This window comes from Andrographis paniculata, unplaced genomic scaffold (genome assembly GCF_009805555.1).
Source record: "Andrographis paniculata isolate CXL003 unplaced genomic scaffold, ASM980555v1 Contig69END, whole genome shotgun sequence".
Lineage (NCBI taxonomy): Eukaryota > Viridiplantae > Streptophyta > Magnoliopsida > Lamiales > Acanthaceae > Andrographis > Andrographis paniculata.
Window position 1 is genome coordinate 2,721,584 of NW_026137605.1, and position 22,250 is coordinate 2,743,833.

The window sequence follows — 22,250 nt, forward strand, 5'->3', positions numbered from 1 at the left end:
CAACTTGTTATTTACTTATACGACTTAAAATATTAAAATGTTTTACTGTTTGTTGTACGGCTTGGAAATAAAAAGCTCGACACATGGGACTGATAAACATTAGGGATTTGATTGTTTTAGGTTTTCGTTTTATTTTTTATTTTTTATTATTTTCTTTTAGGTAAAACATATTTAATTATGTAGGTAATGTATAGATAATGTGTATAATATATTAATGCCCTTGTTTCAGTGTGGTTTGTCTTGTAGGACCTAATTTTGCAGGATATTAGGTTCGACCAAGAGTTTACTCAATATGCATTTTCGGATAGCGGTTGTGGGTTCCCACGTTATAAAAAAAAATTTAATTTGAAAATGTGGAAGTAAAAGTTGAAAATTAGATTACGTTTAAATGTGAATTTGAAATTTTTTTATAAATTACAACAATTGAAAAACATTAATAAACTTAAGAGTTTTGGATTACCTTGAAATTTTAATTTGAAAACTTTTATAAATTACAAAAAAAAAATAATAAATATTTGATATTGTACACAAATAAAATTAATTGGACCGGTCCAATACAAATGCAACTCAAACCTTCGAGTTTCGCAGCCCAGCAAAAGGTCCAGATCAGCGAATGGGCCTACGGACCCGAGTAGCCCAAGGACGCAGCCGGCTTAGTACATTTAGAGCAGTCAACGGATGAAAGATTGTGGAAGTAAAAGTTGCTAGAATTATTGGAGGAAAATTGGGATTACGATTTTATTAAAAGGAATTCAAAAAATAACAACAAGATTTATAGAAGATCAAGAAGCAGAATTACATACGACATTCCATCATGATCTTCCACTTCTTCTTTATTTAATTTTTTCTCTTTGCGAATTTTAGTGTATTTTTCTTCCATATTTTTACAGCTTTTTTCATTAATTCTAATTTAATTTTCAGCTTTGTTTCTTGTTTATCAACCTTAGTTTGCTTTCCTTTTACATTAATTTTTTGATCATCACAAGATAGCCCAGATCCTTCCTTGATGAGGCCGAGGAAGTCTTCAAAACAAATCGATTCTGGCAGGCTTCTGATTTAGCCGCCGGAGGTGATTTTTTTATGACAACAGAATTGGCACGTTTGGTTGGACACCGACATCTCGCGACTTTTGCATGCATCTTTGGAAAAAAAAACTGACACCACCGACAACTATGGAGATGTCAAAAAACAAAGAAATCGTCGGCGATTCGTCATCACGTCCTGCGCAGGAAGCTGCCCCGCGCAATGAGGCTTCCGCGGCTGCTGGAAGGCCGGACCAGAACATTAGCCTTCCAGCTAGCGTCCTTTCATGGATCCGCCCAAGAACTATCAAAATACATTAGCGACGTTTTGAAACCTGCCATTCGGAACGAGTTTTTGCTGCTTCTAGAGAAAGAAAATCGAAAAAACAAGGTTCGAAAGGTTGATTCCAGCCAGTTAGAGATTTGGCCTCCCGCGGGCCTTACAACCAGTTTCGCAGTAGATCCGACCTCCTAGACACTTAAGTATGGCCATGTTACTCTGTTCAGTAGGGGTGCCGGATCTGGAGGACCTCTGATCACCATCCAGAAGGTGGGACAATCTCGGGCGTCGGCCGGGCAGGCCTCATTTGGGCCGCCTCCACCCAACGAATTTGGGATGACCTTTAGGTCAGTCCCATCGGCACCATAGGAAAAAATAGTTCCTTATTTTCGGGAACTACTTTCAGCACCCCAGTCCCCACTCTGGGCCTTCAAAGAAACCCAACGTCCGGACAAGAGACTTCCAATGCATAGGGAGAAAGGCCGAAAACGATTCCAGCACCTTTATTTGTCCCAAAGCCTTTTAGAATGACTTGGGAATTAGAAGGACCAGTTCCAACACCTTCCCGATACATTGGGGGGCACGGAGCTGTTGGGGAAGATCGATTTGCTGCTGGTTCCGGAGAGCAACAAACCTACAAATATCATGTCAAATCAGCCCCGAAAATTCTCAAGTGCAACAGGCCCAAATGTTCAGAGAAGCTACGGAAGGCCCTCGAGTTCATTTCCCACAATAGGGTCCTGCTCATCAGGCCTTCCACTAGCCAGTAGCCCGCAATCTGCCATCTGTCCAGGCAGATTCAAAACAGCCTGGGGAGCAGGCAGAAGTGGTGCCGCCGCCTCATCCATTTATAAATCCCCAAGCGGTCGAGGATATAATTAGGAGGATGTATGGCGAGCCCATCTACCTACCGGCTAGGCCTCACTATCAAATGCCTTTCCCGGGATATATTCCTTTGGATCATCCGCTACCCCGCAATGCTCGAATCTTTAAATTCATGTTGTTTTTGGGGGAAAATTTCCGTTCTACCATCGAACATATTAGCCGATTTACGGCTCAATGTGGAGGAGAATACGAGAATAATGACTAGTATAAACTAACTTTTTCCTTTTTCTTTGACAGGTCGAGCTTTTTGTGGTATACTTCACTACCTCTGAACTTCATTCACACGTGGGCAAACATAAGAAGGCCTTCCACAAGGGCTTTTACACCCCTCTTCCAGAGGTGACCGTCTCATATTTGACAAACTTATGTCGCACAGTGATGAATTTGTGAAGCAGTTCCTGAAACCCTTCAGGAGGTCGGAAAGTAGACGCCAAGTTTGCATACCGGAGAACCAGGTAATGAACATGAAAATTGACAACATGACGCATGAGCTGCGTAAAAAATTGGCCCTCCAAGAGTACCATCACTTCCGGAAACTGATGTCCAAAGCTACGATGGTCGAACAACTCATAAAGGAGGCTTAAGCAGCCCAGAATCATAATTTTCAGAGTGGAAACCAGCCTGCTCATTCCCATGGAGAAGCTCTCGAAGCCGATGATGAACCGAATGAGACTTTTATGGATGAATCCCAGAGGGAAATCATCAAGGAAGGCTGCCATTAGCTGACCGAGAAGCCTGAAATGAAGATTGATACTTAACTATTTCCCACACCAATAAAAACCGTTGGAATACATTCAACAGGGCCTGGAAGGTCGGAATCAGGATTTGGTTAAAATAATCGGAAAATAAAACCTCGAAAACCGGTGTTTGAAAGGCTCGGGAGGTCGATTAAACCCTCGAGAAGGAGCTCGATGCGGGATAGACTTTCCCCCATAATATGGTCATTGAAGTGAGCTTTGAGAAAGGAAGAGAGGTATGGCGACTAACCTCGGTGGATCAGGTGGTAATTACACCACATCAAAAACGTCTTCCCGAAAAGGCCCTTGATGATGGAAATTGGGCCTTGAATCAGAAGGAGCAGAGATTGCGACCTCCTACTAGGACCCAAAAGAGGAGAATGCAGCGAAAACGCTTAGCCGCTTGTCACTACCATGAGGGTCAGACTAGGGGGCAGCCGAACGACGGCCAGGAAGGCCAGGCTGAAGGGCAGCAAACCGAGAATCAGGAAGGAACTACTGGTGAAAGATTAAAATTAAGTAAGGAGGACTTACGCCACCCGCTTCGGACCGGGAAAGAGTGGAGGCCGAAGTGTGTTTTAACTAACAATGATTGTCTTGTTAATTCGCAGGGCCGTGTAGTACTTGGAACAACAGAGATCCTAGAGGATAAGCCAATGATCGAAGAACTTAAGTGCGACGAGATATCGGCAGCAAGTTTGGACATAATTGCCACCGATCAAGACCTTGAACAAGCTTTATATTTCATGGGTGACTTCAAAGTCAAGGTGATCAGATTTTTTCCTCCAAACTGAGGCCGACACATGACCCAACAGCTCGTTGGTCCATCATGAATGACAACATGATCCTCTAGGACTGGGAAGCGCGAGCGGGCAGATCCGGCTACCCATTCATATATGCCGCAAATTATGCCGCTTACCTTTCTGACAAGCAGACAAGGGTATCTTCCCAGCCGCCTATTTTGGATCCAGACAAAGAAGATATTCATTCACCGATTCGAAGAGATGCTCCACCTTCGAAGCGCAGACCCACTGGAGGAGATAAACTCGGTGACGAGGTAGCCCCTCGAATGACATGGATCAATTTCTTGCTTGATGTAGAGGAGAATGAGCAAACGGTTGCTTTGAGTCGAGAATTCAAGTATTATTTCGCATGAGAATACCAAGAGATGCCGGGGATGTCAAGAAGCTTAGTAGAGCATCGATTATCCACTAAAGTTCCATTTCGGCCGCACAAACAACCCCACAGCCATTTCAACCCATAATTATTGCCGAAAGTGAAAGAAGTGTCAAGAAACTCCTTAAAGCTAACTTTATCCGAACATGCTGGTACCCGGAGTAGATTTAAAATATTGTACCAGTAATGAAGAAGAATGGAAAGATTCGGATCTGCATTGACTTCCGGAACCTCAATTTGGAGACGCCGAAAGATAAATACGTGATGCCCATCACCGATATGAACGTGAATTCTACGGTTGGTTATGAGATCCTTTCATTCATGGACGGCTACTCTGGCTATAATCAAATATATCTGGCCGAGGAGGACACCTATAAAAACAGCTTTCCACTGCCCTGGAGAAATCGGAATCTTTGAGTGAATAGTTGTAACACCTCCAGTTGGCTCGTACTGGAAATGCTACCGCCACACTGCATCATGAGGTCGTCACATCCTACTTCGGGCCCACAACACAGTGTTAAAGCTAAAATTAACCGTAAAAGCGCATTGTTATATTACAAAATTTGATTTATAAGTATTTACAAAACACACTCCGAAACAAGAGATTTTTTCGGTTAAAAATTTACATATAATACAATATATGTAAGTTCACTCACTCAACCCGTCTTTCTATATCATGAGACGTCCCCTGTCTCGGAGGTGCCATGCATACATGAACCAAATATTTTTCTTAAAATCAGTCTATTATTACATCTCTTTTAAGAACTAACGTGAAATATGTCATGTCATACCTTTTAAAATAAATTCTAATCTCCGTCAATCATAAAATACGTGTCATGTCATGCCAATAGTGAAATGATGCGACAAAGATATCAAAATCGACAAAGATGCACATGCACATATATATACATCCGTCGAAGTGAGCAGCCGGAAAAGCCTCGGCCCCATAATAATAATAGGCTCATTGCATCTTTCTAAGTGAGCAGTCGGAATAACATCGGCCCTATAATAACAAGCTCATTAGACCATCATCAATAAATAGCCGAAAAATCCTCAGCTCAAGAAAGGACCTAATAAACTCATAATAATATAACGGTCATCTCACTTCCATATACCCACCATACGACTCCCACAATCAATACATGGATAGCCGAACGTTGTCGCCATTAACCACAAGACGCCTCATAGTCTGTGATAGCGAAGATAGGACCCCCAGTGACTAGCCCTATCCCGTGTAATGTAGTAGAATCCGTGTAATCTGGAATCACCCAAGGGAAAACCTGGAAACTCTACTCCTCCTCGCGTGCCCTAACATGATCACGTTTGGAGTTTGACATATAATCCTAAACTACCGACTAGGTGCAAATTTAATGAGTGGAACAACACCGAACACGAATGATTAGACCAAATACGTCTCAACTACAATGGGTCTAATCCCTAAATAACCGTGCGACTAAGTCACCCAATTGTCCGACTATTATCGTCCACTATCGCCAAAGTGTTACGGTACATTGGGGTCGAATATCCGAACCCCATATGATGTCCTCGCCTAGCACTACCGCACACGGAGACTAAATGATAGATCTATAAAACATATCCGATAAATCATCCAATATGTGTGCAGCATGTCAAATAAGTGAATTTACCAAAAAGGACTTGTGAGACAGCTTACCTCTCCTCATTTTCATAAATTCACAAACACGATCAAATACATATATCAAATATAAAAAAATACGAAGTCTCACACATGCATACGTACGCATATATATAGATATACATGCACTGACAAAATGATTCACATAATATCACATTAGCATATTATTTAGAATCGCATGCAACATGCATACCTAATTTTTAAAATTAGATTTAATTTCCTACAGCTTACCTCTTATCGACATTTCCTTACTTTAGCAATCTCACCCAAATCTCCTCCAACGTACACCTGCCCCATTATTTACTCAAATCAGATGAGCTATATGCTTATTCATAGGAGCTACCTACTTATTCAAAAGTTAATTTCTATAATTAGCTCGTTGGGCTTAAAACTTTTATATTTAGTAGAATACGATTTTTTAGCTGTAAAAAATCCTTATACCTCATAATATTTATATCATCCGATTATTAACTAAAAATATTTAAAGATATGAATAAACAAACACGTGTAGTACACTGCCGTTTTCAATCCGATTTGGATCAATACGAAATTCTCAGAATATAACACTAGGACTACGAATAAGCTATTAGCTAAAGAAATTAGTCGATTAAATAGCAAAATAGCCAATTATGAATTTTTAAAGAATTTTTAATTTAATATCTCCACTATCTAAATTCATATTAAAATTCATAACTAAAGTCTATGTATAGCAAGAAATACAATACCAAAGTCGAAATTAAAATCGAATGGCTAATTTTTTTTTTCTTTCTCCTTTCTTTTTCTTTCCTCTCTGGACGTTGTTTTTGCCTTTCCTTCGCAAATGAGTTTGCTTGCTTGTTTTCTTTTATATTATATTATATTATATTATATTATTATTATTATTATTATTATTATTATTATTATTATTATTTTGGGAAAATTGCAAAAATAATCATATATGTAGGTCCAATTATTATTTTCGAATATTTTTTTTCACTTTTGCAATTTAAGATATTATGTGTACTCCGGGCATTACTTTTGTCCTCCGGCGCCGGAAAAACGCACGTAACCGTCACGTGCGCCTTCGTGGCATGGCCGGCGCATACGTGGACGCCGCCGTTGCTGTGTTGTCGTCCGCGTGGTCGTCGGACAGGTGACATGGAATTATCTTGTTTTTACTTTCGCAAATTAGGACATCATGTGTACTCTAAGTATTATTTTTGCCCTTTGGTTCCGAAAAAATAATTTGTTCTAGGGTCGTAGGATAGGTGACATGGAATTATTTTTTTTTTTAAAAAAAAAAGTTTATATCTTTTAAAAATTTTAATTCGGCCCAATTGGACCAAATTGAAATAAAAAACTTAGAACAAATTGTTTTTTCGGCACCGAAGGGCAAAAATAATACCCAACGTACACATAATGTCCTAAATTGCGAAAGTGAAAGAACAATAATTCCACCTGTCCGACGACCACGCGGACGACAACACAACAATGGCAGTGTCCACGTATGTGTCGGCCATGCCACGAAGGCGCACGTGACGGTCACGTGCGTTTTTCTGGTGCCGGAGGGCAAAAATAATGCCCGAATTTCACATAATGTCCTAAATTGCGAAAGTGAAAAAAAATGTTCAAAAATGATAATTGGACCTACATACAGGGCATTTTTTGCAATTTTTCCTATATTTTATGTTTATTCTTATCGATATTTATCCATTTAACAGTCTCTATAATTATAATCAATATACAAAATAAGAATAAAACTTATTCCAAAATATTAATTTCTTGATCCCAAAATATTATAAAAATATTTATTTTCTATAATAATATTATTTTATACACTTCGAAATCGAGGCATTACAATAGTAATGCTTTTTGTCCTAAAAAATGCCGGATCGACCTATCAGAGGGCGATGAAATCAATATTTCATGACTTGATCAGTGCTTGTATGGAGGTATACATAGATGAAGTTGTGGGGAAGTTCTTAGCATTCGATCATCACCTACTGAACCTTCGGAAGACCTTTATGCGGATGATGCAGCATGACCTCAACATGGTCGAGGTCCATGAAGGTATCGTAGGTGCCTACAGGGCGTCCAGCTAAGAAGTGGATGATCATCCGATACGGCTATTTTTGGCTAAGAATGTGGCAGGATTGAATTGATTAAACTGGGGGATATCTAGCATGTCAACGTCATGGACCACTTTGACGAATCCCTATGGAAGAACTTCATTCGATTATCAAACCTTGGTCTTTTCGTGGATAGGCGATGGACATCATCGGCAAGATCCATCATCCATCTTCTAAGGGGTATTCCTTCATTCTCGTAGCTATGAACTACTACAGGAAGTGGGCGGAAGCTGTTCCATTGACCAATGTACAAAATAATCATGTCATACGTTTATTAAGAATAAAATCATTCGCAGGTTTGACATTCCCAAGACAATAATCACCGACCAAGGGATCTTATTGATGAGTGAGAAGGTCAAGGCCTTTGCAGCCCAATACGGAATCCAGCTGCTACATTCCTCTCCGTATTACCCTCAGGCTAACGGGCAAGCCGAGGTGACAAAATGTACAAAATAATCATGTCATACGTTTATTAAGAATAAAATCATTCGCAGGTTTGACATTCCCAAGACAATAATCACCGACCAAGGGATCTTATTGATGAGTGAGAAGGTCAAGGCCTTTGCAGCCCAATACGGAATCCAGCTGCTACATTCCTCTCCGTATTACCCTCAGGCTAACGGGCAAGCCGAGGTGACAATCAAAATCTTGATTTTTATTATCAAGAAGGCGCCAGAGGACAACCCGAAAGGCTAGCATGATACTTTGGAAGAGGTTTTATCGGTGTATCGGAACGCCAAATCTTTTGTAACCGGCACCACCCCTTACGAGCTAACTTATGCCCATGATGTTGTGCTTCCGTTGGAAATTACACTATATTTTCTCCGAATTTTGGCACCATCGGTTTGTCATAATTAGTGTTGTCACGGATTCGCCTTGGCGTGCTGGTGGTGCACCATCACCACCAGGGCAGTTCGCCTCGCCATTTAGCGAGGCCGGCGTCTAAGCGTCGCTTTGGCGATGCCAAATGGCGAGTTTCTGTCAAGTTCTATGCCCGAACCAGTTTATTTCTTTTTTCTCGCTCTTCTCTTTGGTCCGCCATACCTGTCATTCCTATCGCCACATGTAAACTTTCTGAATCAATAAGTTGCGTTAGAGAATCACGAGTATTTTTACTAATATAAAATATTTTATTACTGTAGGGGTTTATTAAAAATTATTTATAAAAGATTATGCAGTAATTTATTAGAAATTTAAGGTTATAATTTTGTATTTTGTATTGCATTAAAACTTTATTCGATATTTTATTTGAAACTAGTAATTTAAAGTTATAATTTTGTATTATTGCCGTGAGAAAATTCAAAAAAAACAAAGTAAAATTCAAAAATAGATTTCAAACTTAATGAGTTGTGCCTGAGATTATGAGTCTCTAAGTACCAGATAAGCGTAATGAAGAAGCAAAAGAAAGTAATGGAGGAAAAAGTCTAGCAGTTCTGTTTTGAGAGAGCCCGACATCTTCTTTCGTCTCTGCACCTGCCTATTATCAGTTCGCCCACACCGGTTTTGGAGGGTTTGATTAGGTTACCGAATTATAAGGTAACCGCCTGGTTTGATTCGGTTACCGGATCATAGGATAACCGCCTGACGGATAGCCCCGAACCTTCAACCACCAAAAATTGGTTACTTCATAATGCATGTGCCGCTCACCGATTTTTGGACACTCTAACCGACTATTTTTTTAGCTCTCGACTTTATCACCCATTAGCCCCAATAAGAACCTAACAAGCCATCGGCCCACCAAATTCACATCAATTCGGCCAAGCATTCGGGCGCTCATTTTTGAAAGTGCGAGCCCATGGGCCGAAACTCTAAATTTAAATTTTCAGTGACTCAACAGTATTATATAATAATTAGAATTTTATAATAAGTAAGTCGTCATATTGCCAAATTGTCGCCATAACGGGTTCGTGTCGCCTAGGCGATATGACAAACCGGTGGTGCCATGTCCGAAACCTCGCCATGACAACCTTGGTCATAATATTGTTATTATTTATGAAAATATGATTAATATTCAGTAAATTGAAAAAAACATTCCTTTTACTCACTCCGTCCCAATTTAATGGGATCTTTTAGATTTTTGTAATAGATTAAGAAATAATAGTATTGGAAATTTTGGCTGTTCAAGGTCTAACCCAACGAGTTCCTCGGTAAATAAAATAAGTTGGTCCACTCCTTAGCCCGGTCTACCGGATTCGGCCCAATCCCTTTAGCCCAAAACCAAGCCCAAACCCAAACTATTTAACCCGTATTTTATCCAAATTAGGTGAGTAAATTTGTTGGTTTTGTTAGGCAGTTTTATTAGGCAAAAACCGTGAGGGGTTTTACGTACGGAAGTTTCAGAGAGTGAAGCCGAAGAGAGGAAAGCAAAGAGAGGGCGAGGTTTGATTTCGGTGAGTTCGAGTGGTTTTCCGGTGAGAGTAGAATCTTATCTGATAGCCGATTCTGGTGGGTGTCGAGCCGACCTCCATGAGGTGTGATTACCTCAGGCCATCTTCGCACCAAGGGTCTGAGCCGAAATCCAACTGTCCCTTCGCTGGTGAAAGAATCGTTGTCGTCAGAGTTGTTGGACGCTACCCCTTGGAGGTGGTGCAGCTGTGTTGTTTGTCGGTGGATGAGATGCTGGCAGAGAAGATGATATGAGAAAGCTTCCGCCGGAGATCTGTTACTACTCATTGTCGTAGGTAATCGTCGAAGGTGAAGGGATATGAATTCCTCCCCAATTTTAGAAAGATAACGCAAACAAGGAAGCTTCTTAGTGTTTGTTTGTTTGTATTCATATTAAAAATTCCAATGTATGCATTTGATTGATTAATCTATGTTATTTTGATTTTGTTTTGGTTTAATTGATTTGGGTTTATTTCCAATTCGATTCCGCTAATATTTTATATTTTGTATACGAAGTTTGCTCAAAAACCGATTTCGAAATTGAAAGAAAATTTGGTTCGAGTTTGGTAGGACTCAAATCGTGGTAAAATGCTAATCCCTCGTCTATTTATTTTCGGTATATTATTTTTCTTAGTGATTCTTGGTGAGATTGTGATTAAATAATATGTTGAATTTTCTTTGTGTTGATTGGCTATACATTGGTAACTGGTGTATAATCTTGGAATTGATTGTTATTTCCTTATATATTTTTTGGTGATATTTCTTGAAAGTTTTTTGTTCTTCGATTATATTTTTGTTGTATTTCTTAGGTGTTAATTGAAAAATGCCTAAAAATAATGAATAACTAGAGCATAATCAATAATAAAATAAGTGTAGTTGCATTGTGTGATTTTTTGGTAAAAATGCATGTTTCTTAATTTGTATGCTATGTGATTAGTGGTTTGTTATTGCTTTGTGATTGTACTCTCGGATATTCTTTGTGATAGTGTTCAGTCGAACTAGGTGCTTAGTCTTTTGCTTTCTGTCTAGTTGTTTAGTATTCTTCTAGGGTTAGCTTTGTTCCTAGTTGTTGAGTGTTCATTTAGGTTTCTTCATAGCTGCTTAGTGTTCGTCTAGATAGGAGGTCTGAGTGGTTGAGGATCCGAAGATCTTAGTGTTAATAGTCGATCGATTAGGTGCTTAGGTCGTAGGACTTTGTGCTTAGCCGTAGAAGTGTGTGCTAGAGTTGTAGAGTTTAGTGCCTAAGGTTTTCTTTGTGTCTAGTGTTGAGTGTTCTCTTGTAAATGTCAAATAAGGTGGAGCTCTTATTTTGTGATTCAAAGTTTTTTGTATTCAGCATGTGATTACTTTCATTTGTGAATATGCATGTTTGTTGCTCGATTGTATAGTATTTGTGTGTACTTTGTGCTAGGTTGTTATATGATCTATCTGGGTGCATGTTATGATCTATGTGTTCTATGTTGGATATGTTTTTTCTGCATTAACATTTGTTTGTGTATACAACGAGGGACAAAAGACGATGATGAAATCCATTGATACAAGGTAAGTCTATATCCAGTAAATATGTATTTTGGGATTTGGTTAAATCACGACCAAAATAGGTGAAGTATATTGGAATTTTTGTCCGTTCGAGGCCTAACCCAACGAGTTCTTCGGTAAATAAAATAAGTTGGTACACTCCTTAGCTCGGCCCACCGGATTCAGCCCAATCCCTTTAGCCCAAAAGCAAGCCCAAATCCAAACCATTTAACCCTTATTTTATCCAAATTAGGTGAGTAAATTTGTTGATTTTTTTAGGCGGTTTTATTAGGCAAAAACCGTGAGGGGTTTTGGGTGAGGAAGTTTCATAATGTGAAGCAGAAGAGAGAGATGCAGAGAGGAAAGCGAAGAGAGGGCAAGGTTTGATTCCGGTGAGTTCGAGTGGTTTTCCGATGAGAGTAGAACTTTATCCGATAGCTGATTCCTGTGGGTGTCAAGCTTTAGAGTGTCGAGCCAACCTCCATGAGGCGTGATTATCTCGGGCCATCTTCGCACCAAAGGTCTGAGCCGAAATCCAACCGTCTCTTCGATGGTGAAAGAACCGTCATCGGAGTTGCTGGACTATGACACCCCCGGCCCGCAAGCCACGTGAAGCCGAGCATATCGGGATCATAGATTGGCCCCACAGGTTAACACAAGTCCTTCCAGCACGTTTATGTCCTCACTCACCCGCACCCTGGGAGCTCCCGAAAATGAATGTGTACATTGTTGATATGAGTAGTCTATTCAATCCATTTAACCTATATTCAACTTAGGATGGCCTGTCACCACGAGTCCTTCCAACGTGCTTCTGTCCTCACTCATGTGCAACCTGAGAGACTTCCTAAGGGCTCAACCATTCTCAAATTACTCTAAATAAAGCACGCTTAACTCTAGAGTTTTTTCAATAAGACTCCCGAAAATGAATATGTACATTTTTTACATGAGTAGTATATTCAATCTATTTAACCTATATTCAACCTCGTATGGCCTGACACCGGCTCATCCATGGGAGTTGGCCTAGCACTGGCCCAACTCCGGGGATATTACATGGACGCTACCCCTCGCAGGTGTTGCAGCCGTCGCGGGTTTGTTGTGAAAGAAGTTGTATGCAGCCTGAGGACGTCCAGCACTGTCCCTGCCTCTGCCCAGATGCGTTGTTTGTCGGTGGAAAGATGTTGCCGGAGAAGATGATTGGAGGGAGCTTCTGCCGGAGATCCGTTACTACTCATTGTCGTCGGTAATCATTGACGGTGGACGGGATATGAATTCCTCCCCAATTTCAAAGAGAGAACGCGTACACGGAAGCTAATTACTTTAACTCTTTAATTCATCTTAGTGTTTTTTTTTTGTATTTCAATTATCAAATTCCAGTTTATACCTTTGATTAATCTTTGTATTTCAATTTCATTTTGGTTTAATTGATTTGGGTTTATTTCGAATTCGCTTCCGCTAATATTTTGTATTTTGTATACTGAGGTTTGCTCAAATAATCCAATCGATTCGGGAATAAATTCATAACAAATAGTATTTACTGATTAATGAAAATATATAAGAGTTTTTTTAACATTTTTGTCCTTTGACTTTATGTACTCCGTCCCATTAACCATGTCCGAGTTACTGTAGACATGCGAATTTAGGATAAATATAATTAATAAATAATTAAGAATATATTAGTAAAAATAATTATCATATAATATAAAAAATTATAGATTAAGATTGAGATAACTAATTAGTCTAATTAAAATTTTAAATGAGATTAAGGTGTGTAATTATTTTCCAAAAAATAAAAGTGACATGCGATATGAGACGGACATAAATGGAAATGTGGATATGGTAGGTAGGACGGAGGGAATACAAAATAATTCGATGTAATTGTATTTTTGTAAAATTAACTTATCAGGTAAAATTATTTGTATAACTTTTAATTCAGCAATAATTTCTTTTAGGTCAATATCAGAAATATTGTTACGAGAAAAACCAGTTGATAAAACAGTGTAACATTCTTTTAACTCTTTATTGTCTAATGATTTTAATTTTTGTTAATTAAATAAAAAAATCATATATGCTATTAAACATATTCAATTGCATATATCTATCATTTAATAAATTAATGGTCATATCTACTACAACTAAAAAAATAATTAATTTTAAAATTTTCTTCTTCTGATTGTACTTGTTCATTTTGATAACTATCATTTTTTTTTTTCTAAAAATACGTTGTTTAATTGGAAATACGCATTTGATATTCATAATTAAAGAAATTTCGTTTGCAACATGAATACTATTACAAAATCCTTCAGTTCTATATTTTTCAAAAAATAATAAAGTATCTTCTATTTGTTTCATAGCCGTATCAATACTCACAAATTCAGATTGTAATCTTTTACTCACACTATTAATAACAAATAAAATATCATACAAAGTAAAAATTCATAGGATTCAAGTGAACCAATCAAACTTTCAACTTCACTTTTTGATTTAGCACCTATCACATAAATTAATTAAATCTAACAAAGCTAATCTAATTTGAAGGGTTTGAAATATAATATCTTTAATACTTTTAATTATACTTTCCCAATGAGTGTTTAATAAAGATTTTAAAGTAAAATTTGAAATATTATCGAGCAAAAATTTCCATATTTTTGTCGAGCTCGAAAATAATGTATATATACATTGCAAAATTCTAAAAAATGATACTGCTTTTATACAAGAATATGTCATACCACAAAATGTAAGATTAAGACTGTGACAAACACATACATATATAATACTTTGGAATTTATATCAAGTAATATTTTGTGAACTCATTGGTGTTTACCTTTCATATTAGATCAATTATCATAACTCTGACCCCTTATATTATCAATATTAAGATCAAGGTATTCAAATGTATTTTTTAATTCATTAAAAAGTCTTAAATCATTTGTATCTTCTACTTGTAAAAATTGTAAAAAATATTTTTCGATTTTAATTATACTACTTGACATATCTATACAACGAACAAGTGGGCGGGCTGCATATGCTTTCTGTTGAGTGATCGTAACACAGTATATAAGACTCGTGGTACAATCTAAAATTTTGACTCGTTTATAATTTTTATAATTAAACTTCTAACGCTATGAGCCAGTAAATAAATTAATTCATTTTGAATTTTGTGACCAAAATAATGATAATGACTTTTATTATTTTAAATACGTCTCTTGTGGATTTATTCCCGGATCCTTTTGGATTTATCGAACAAATCTCGTATACAAAAATACGAAATCAATTAGTAATAGCGGAAGTGAAATTTGAATAAACTCAAATTAAAATAAAACCGAAATCAAAATGAAATTAAACATATTAATAAAAGGCTAAAAACATTTCTGGAAAAACAAAACCCAATCAAACACGCCTTAATAGAATTGAATTGAGTATTGAAATTGAATGGAAGGAAACTTCCTGTTCGTCTTCATCCAAAATTCAACCGCGACATGAAACTGAAGCCACCGTCGACGATGACACGGCTTCCAGCAGCGGCGGCTGTCTTGCGCGGGACTTCACCGGTCATCCTCTCAGGCAACAGCGACCAGCAGATCCGGTGACAGAGGCGGCGGGACAGCGGCGGGTTTTGGAGACGAACAGTCGCTGCTCCTGCGACACTCTTGAACAGCTTTAACAGTTTCCGACGATCTCCTCTTTTCTTCTCCGGCGGAGAGACGACAGACCCGCAGAGAACTCCGGAGTCTATAACTTCTCCGATCTTTCACCGGCGGGAAGGGACGGCGGATATTGGCTCAGTCCATGGTGCAAAGTGGCCCGAGGTAATCACGCCTCAAGATTGGAGATCGGCTCGTCACTCAAGCCTCGACGCCCACGGGAATCGGCACAAGAAAATGTTCCCGAACCTCACCGGAAACTCACCGGAATTGCTGGACCGGTTTTTGCTCTCGATCTCAGCCTCTCCGGCAAAACTGCATATATCCCTGTGGTTGGGATGGAAAATTCCGCGTCGTTTTCCCCTGTACTTTAAAAACTACGCGATTCTTACCTGTGTTTTGAAAAACGTTGCGCCTAATCCCCAAATGGCAAAAGTTAACGGAAAGTGAAATACACCATGAAATAAGCAAATAGACTTGCTGTTGCTTCTTTTAAACTACTCAAATTCTCTAATTTACCCTTCCACTCCCATTAAAAAGAAGACCGAAGAAGAATATGATGATTATGAGTCGTCCTCACAGCTGTTGGAAGAAATTCTTTCTTCTTAGTTGTCACTTAACTCACCTTACTATCTTCACCTTATTATCAAAGTCTTTCAACATATCTGTTTAACATTACCCTTAATATAATCCACATTTTTATTTATTAATTCATTCCACTTTCTTCTTAATTTTACTTCTTTATATATATATATATATATATAATCACTTGTTTCATCTTTATTTAGGACAATGAAATAACTACAGAGTTGAACTTTTGTTCCCCAATTACAGCAAGACTATTGTGCTGAAATCTATTGTCCTGAAATCTTTTATTCAATTAAGCAATGATTCTAACATCATATATATATATTTGATAACGTGAGAATCCATAGGTGTTTTGCAATAAGTGTGGATAAAGGCTTAAACGTTCGACCAAATCTAATAATTTGCAAATGAAATTTACAAGATAAGCCACACCAAATAAACTGTGTGGTAAATAAAATTTGAAGCATATGTTAACATTGTTACTATTAGTTTATTTAAAATGAAATCGAAACGATTAAATTTTTTTATAATACAATCAAAATTTTATTAGTGTTTTTTATTATAGGATCAAAACTATTAGTATTATTATTACTCCCTCCGTCCTAGCTAAATTATGTTATTTAGCTTATGCACGGAGTTTTAAGTATTGTGTAATTAATAAGTAATTAAGAAGTGTATTATTGAAAATAATACTCTCTCTGTCCATATAGAAAGTAAATATTTATTTTTACCGTGTTGTTTAAGAAATACTAATATTATTTTAATTATAGTGGGTAATTAAAAGTAGTTTAATAACATTTTTGCTCTTAATTTTTCTGTATAAAAATAATGATGTAAAGTAAAGTAAAGGTATTTGTAGAAAAAAGTGAGTTATTTAATAAAATGATTACTTTATAATTACACGTTTCAAAATATAAATATTTATACTTCCTAGCTGAATGGAGCATGATTTAACAAAATAATTATAAATTAAGATTAAGATGACTAATTTAGTTTAATTAAAAGAAAAAAAAATTATAAATAATAAATTTTAAAATATGATTAAATTTATCGTTATATTTTAAAAGAAAAATGATAAATTATGTGAGACAGACAAAAAAAAAAATATAAGACAAATTAAGTGGGAACAGAGCGACTATTATGTTATAGAAAAAAAAATCAATTTTGGTCCCAAAATAATCAAAATTAATCAATTTTGGTCTCAATATAAAAAATTCATCAATTTTGATCCCAATATAACTAAAATTTATCAATTTTGGTCCCAATATAAAAAGTCTCATCAATTTTGGTCCCAATATAAACAATTTCAATCAATTTTGGTCCCATTATAAAAAATTTTTATCAATTTTGGTCCCAATATAAAAAGCCTCATCAATTTTGGTCCCAATATAAACAATTTCAATCAATTTTGGTCCAATTATAAAAATTTTTTATCAATTTTGGTCCCACCGTTAAAAAACTAATGGAAATTGCTGACGTGGACATGACGGAGGTGACGTGGCAGTTGATCTGGAAAGTACATGGCCATGTACAATTATACACGGCCATGTTGTTACATGACCATGTATATTTCAGTGTATAATTATACATTGCCATGTTACACGGTCATCTACAATTATACACGGCCATGTTCTTACATGACCATGTATATTTCCGTGTATAATTATACATGACTATGTTATTACACGGCCATGTATAATTCTACATGGCCGTGTATCTTTATGTTTCGGTCTAAAATTTTAATTTTTTGTTATATTTTTAATTTTTTTTTAATTTAGAATAGTTGATATAGTTAAAATGGAAAAAAATAATAATAATAATAATATAATTAAAATATATCAATTTTAGTTCAAATATAAGTATTTATCGAGTATGTTCTTTTGGAAGATTTTGTCTAAAATTATACTAAGAGAATTTTTTTGCTAAATAGTAGAATTTTAGACAAAATCTTCCAAAAGAACATACTCGATAAATACTTATATTTGAACGATATATTTTAATTATATTATGATTATTATTATTATTATTTTCATTTTAACTATATCAACTATTCTAAATTCAAAAAAAAAAATTTAAAATATAACAAAAAATTAAAATTTTAAACCGAAACAGAAAGATACATGGCCGTGTAGAATTATACATGGCCGTGTAACAACATGGTCATGTATAATTATACACTGAAATATACATGGTCATGTAACAACATGACCGTGTACAATTATATATTGAAATATACATGACCATATAACAACATGGCCACGTGTAATTGTACATGGCCGTGTACTTTTCAAGTCAACAGCCATGTCACCTTCGTCATGTTCACGTCAGCAATTTCTTTTATTTTTTAACGGTGGGACCAAAATTGATAAAAATTGTTTATAATGAGACCAAAATTGATTTAAATTGTTTATATTAAGACCAAAATTGATGAATTTTTTATATTGTGACCAAAATGGATGAATATTTTATATTGGGACCAAAATTGATGAATTTTTTTTATTAGGACCAAAATTAATTAATTTTGATTATATTGAGACCAAAATTGATTTTTTCCCTGATCAAAATGGTGACATCTTTTATAATGAGATCGAATTGAGTATTTCTTTTTTTTTTTTTTTAATTATATTCTTATTTGTTTTTCGAATATCTATATCACGTTTATTTTATTTTATTTTATTTTTAATAATTAGTGTTATATCATGAATTATGAAGCCAAAGATGAAAGCCTACTGAGATAAGTAATGGCGAGTCCTTTGTCGGAAGACTTCTCTGTGGTGGTTTCGGGGTCGGATTTGGGCATCGACAGCCGGAAGTTTCAATCGGAGCGGCAGCCGGAAGAAGAGGATTGGCATGACTGTTTTTCGTCTCTTCCCTCTGCCGGTGATCATAGCCTTGATTACGCAGAACTTGACGCGCTCAACTTCTTCCGTCGTGAAGGAGGTTCTGATAAGTCCGGGAACCGTATTTTCCGCGTAGTCGGAAAGTATTTCCCTGGTAATTCTCACTTAACAGTACTCTGCTTCTTGGAATTCATTCATTTCTGCTTATCGTGGTGTCCGATTTTCTGCTCTGCAATTTAGGTTTTCGAAATTGGCCTGGAGTTTGGGCAAACTATGTTTTATGTTGTGTCTATTTTGCTTTCTGATGGATGTTAGGTTGTTCTTGTAGGAAATCTTGTCTGTTCTTTTATAGCAAATAGAAGTTTGAAGTTGTGCTTAAGGTCACTGGTTTGTTTTGATATATAGTGTACAGAGGACAAATCTAGACATGAAAATCAGCTGATTGATTTCCTACAGATTGAGTAAATCAATTGTAGACGATGATATCTTCAATTCTTCTGTCATCCATGAAGCATATATAGCACTGGGGAAATTGTCCCAAAGTTTTAATGCTGAAAATATGGAAGAAGCGTTATGCTGTTTGTGTACCTAATGTTCTTTTTAGGCATTTTCTATATATCAGTTTTTACTCTTTACTTATGTGATGTTATGATACTTTCAACAATTCCAGCTCCTGTAATCACAGCAGAAAGGCTGAAACAGTATGTGTTCCATAAGATTTTGACTGAGATGCCAGAAGGGCCATACTGTATTGTGTATATGCATAGCACCGTACAAAAGGAGGATAATTCTCCGGGGATTACAATCCTAAGGTGGATTTATGAAGAACTACCTGATGAGCACAAAGAGAGGCTTCAGGTTGTGTATTTTGTTCATCCCGGACTCTGGTCCAGACTTGTCTTTGCCACTTTTGGAAGGTTCCTTTTAAGTGGAGGGTGAGTTGTTTGTGGTCTCTTTTGGGAACTACCTTCCTATTTGTATGTTTTCTGAAGAATACTCACAATTATGATTTAGATGCATGCATTTTCTTGTTTAACTCATGAGTCGTGACCATTTCTTCTTGGAGGAACCCTTTTTCTAGAGTTATGATCTCTTATTAGTTCATTCCATCCAAACCTACTGAATCATCTATAGTTTTCAATGCGAATCTTCTAATCTATAGTATATTTCTGCATGTGGCCACTTAAGGGATATGTTAAATAGCATGTATTGAATCATGCTGCTGTTGTTGGTGGTTTTGTTAATATGATAATATCAACATTAACTCTTACCTCAGAGGTTTGAAACTTTCTCAGAAGTTATGAGCATTGAGCGATGGCTTTTTGTTGTTGTTGGTTTTGCTAATACTGTGTTTGTTTTTTTTGTTTTTTTTTTTTCTTGTATGGATAATAAACAGCTTATACTGGAAAATCAAATACATAAGCCGCCTTCAATACCTCTGGCACGACATAAAGAAGGGCCAAGTTGAGATACCCGAATTTGTTCAGCAGCACGATGATATCCTGGAGCACAGACCTCTGACAGATTATGGCATTGAGCCCGATCCTTTGCATCTCACAGAGGTTCCTACCATGGCCTATTCGTTTGGGAGGTATGAATCTGAGTGGGCATCGAGGGAGCATAGGATTTAGTGTTTTGGTTGTCGTCTCCTTCATGTCAAATACAAATACTCTGTTGTTGGAAGGATTGATTCGACGAGTTTTATGCCTTGGCTTGTAATGCAAATTAGAACTTGATTTTTCTTTCTGGGATTGATTTCTGTAATTACCTTTGAATGAATTCTATATATGCCATGGTTTGTTCATGTTTTAGACATTCTTGGTTTGTAAAATGAAAAATATGTGTAAGTAATGATGAATTTGTTTATGAAAATATATAGTTTGATCTCTCACATACTGCAGGTGGTTCTATTTACTGGAAAGATACAATCTATATATATAGAGATAGATAGATATACACACACCTATGAAGTTGGCACACAAATAATAATTACATATATAGCTCTCATGGATAATACACCTAATTAAACATTAGGTGTAACAAATACTAGATCATTTCATGATGTCCATATATATAGATATATGTTTGTGTCTGTGTTTTGATGTAGGCTCAGAAGCATACTTCACAAAGCCAGCAGCAACACAAGGCAAAGAGACTGCACAAAGAAGGAAATATCTGTAAGTAAAAGCCACTTTTATATCAGTTGCAATAAGATAGTATTTATTTTAACTGTTTTGAGTATGTTCATCTGTATTTATGTAGAGAGAGAGAGAGAGAGAGGAAACCCTAGAAGATTACCATCCTTCAAGAAAACCCCTTTCCCCCTTGGGCTTATTTGCTGGCCAGCAATTGATCATCTTCTTCTTCTTCTTCTTTCCATCTGGAGTGTTGTCAATCTCATCAGCTGGATAACCTGCAAATCAAATCTCATAATCATGGCTGATCAAGAATCATATCAGGCCACTTTAATTTAGAGAGAGACCTGGAGGAGGTTGATTCCCTTGGTTTTGCATCTTGCAAGAACTCTTGCCTATTCTCCTCTCTCTCTCTCTCTCTCTCTCTCTCTCTCTCTCTCTCTCTCTCTCTACTTATATATATATATATGTGTATGCATATGATAAGCACAGAGGCACTTAAAGATGCTGCTTCTGGTTTAACTTAACTCGTTTGTGAATAGTGAGCACAACACAACACAGATTAGTAATCAAACAAATAATTAATGTGAATGTTTTTAATTTAATAGTGCTTAGATTAACATAATTTTAAATACAAATGTATCTTACAAAAAAAAATTGTCATGTCAAGGCACGTATCTACTGACTACTCATTTTTAATTTTCTTATATACATTAATCAACTAACTAATCCACTCTTTACATGATAAATAAGAAATTCTTGAATTCCATATTCTCTTCTATCATCTCATCATGATTAGATTACTCAGAAAAAATTTTCATTATGCCATTTGGCTTTAAATAATTTTTTTAGAAAGTAAGGCGAGCCATCATTCTTTGTGTCAATCATGAGTGTTTTTTTTTTTTTTTGAAAAAAAAAATAAAAAATATAAAATATAAAATAGTGGTTTTCATTTGTGAGTAAAAAAGGGGTTTAACTTAATAAAGTTTATGAAAATAATTAATAATAAACTTTTTATTATTCTTATGCAAGCAATGGAATTAAGAAAGACTAAAAAACCATATCAAAGAATATATACCTTCATTATAAATCTATATATATTTAAATATTTGTGAATGTGTGGAATTGTATTAGTAATTATAAGCAATTATTTACTTGTATTGAAAATAAATTACTTTGGCCCATGTATTCTGGGCTTACCCCTTATCAATCAGAAATAGAAAAGGAGGACTTGGGCTGTTTTTTGGTTTGATTTAAAATCAAAGCCAACATTAGCACGGT

The 22,250-nt window shown here is 36.3% G+C and overlaps 1 protein-coding gene across 1 annotated transcript; it reads left to right on the forward strand.

Annotated features, from left to right (window-relative positions):
• Positions 1 to 18,695: 18,695 nt before the first annotated feature.
• On the forward strand, positions 18,696 to 20,638 carry LOC127264163 (uncharacterized). Its single transcript, XM_051293591.1, has 3 exons — positions 18,696 to 18,988; positions 19,505 to 19,769; positions 20,231 to 20,638. Exons 1-3 carry the CDS (start codon positions 18,736 to 18,738, stop codon positions 20,463 to 20,465), a joined length of 753 nt encoding a protein of 250 aa, XP_051149548.1. The 5' UTR covers positions 18,696 to 18,735; the 3' UTR covers positions 20,466 to 20,638.
• The last annotated feature ends 1,612 nt before the right edge of the window (positions 20,639 to 22,250 follow it).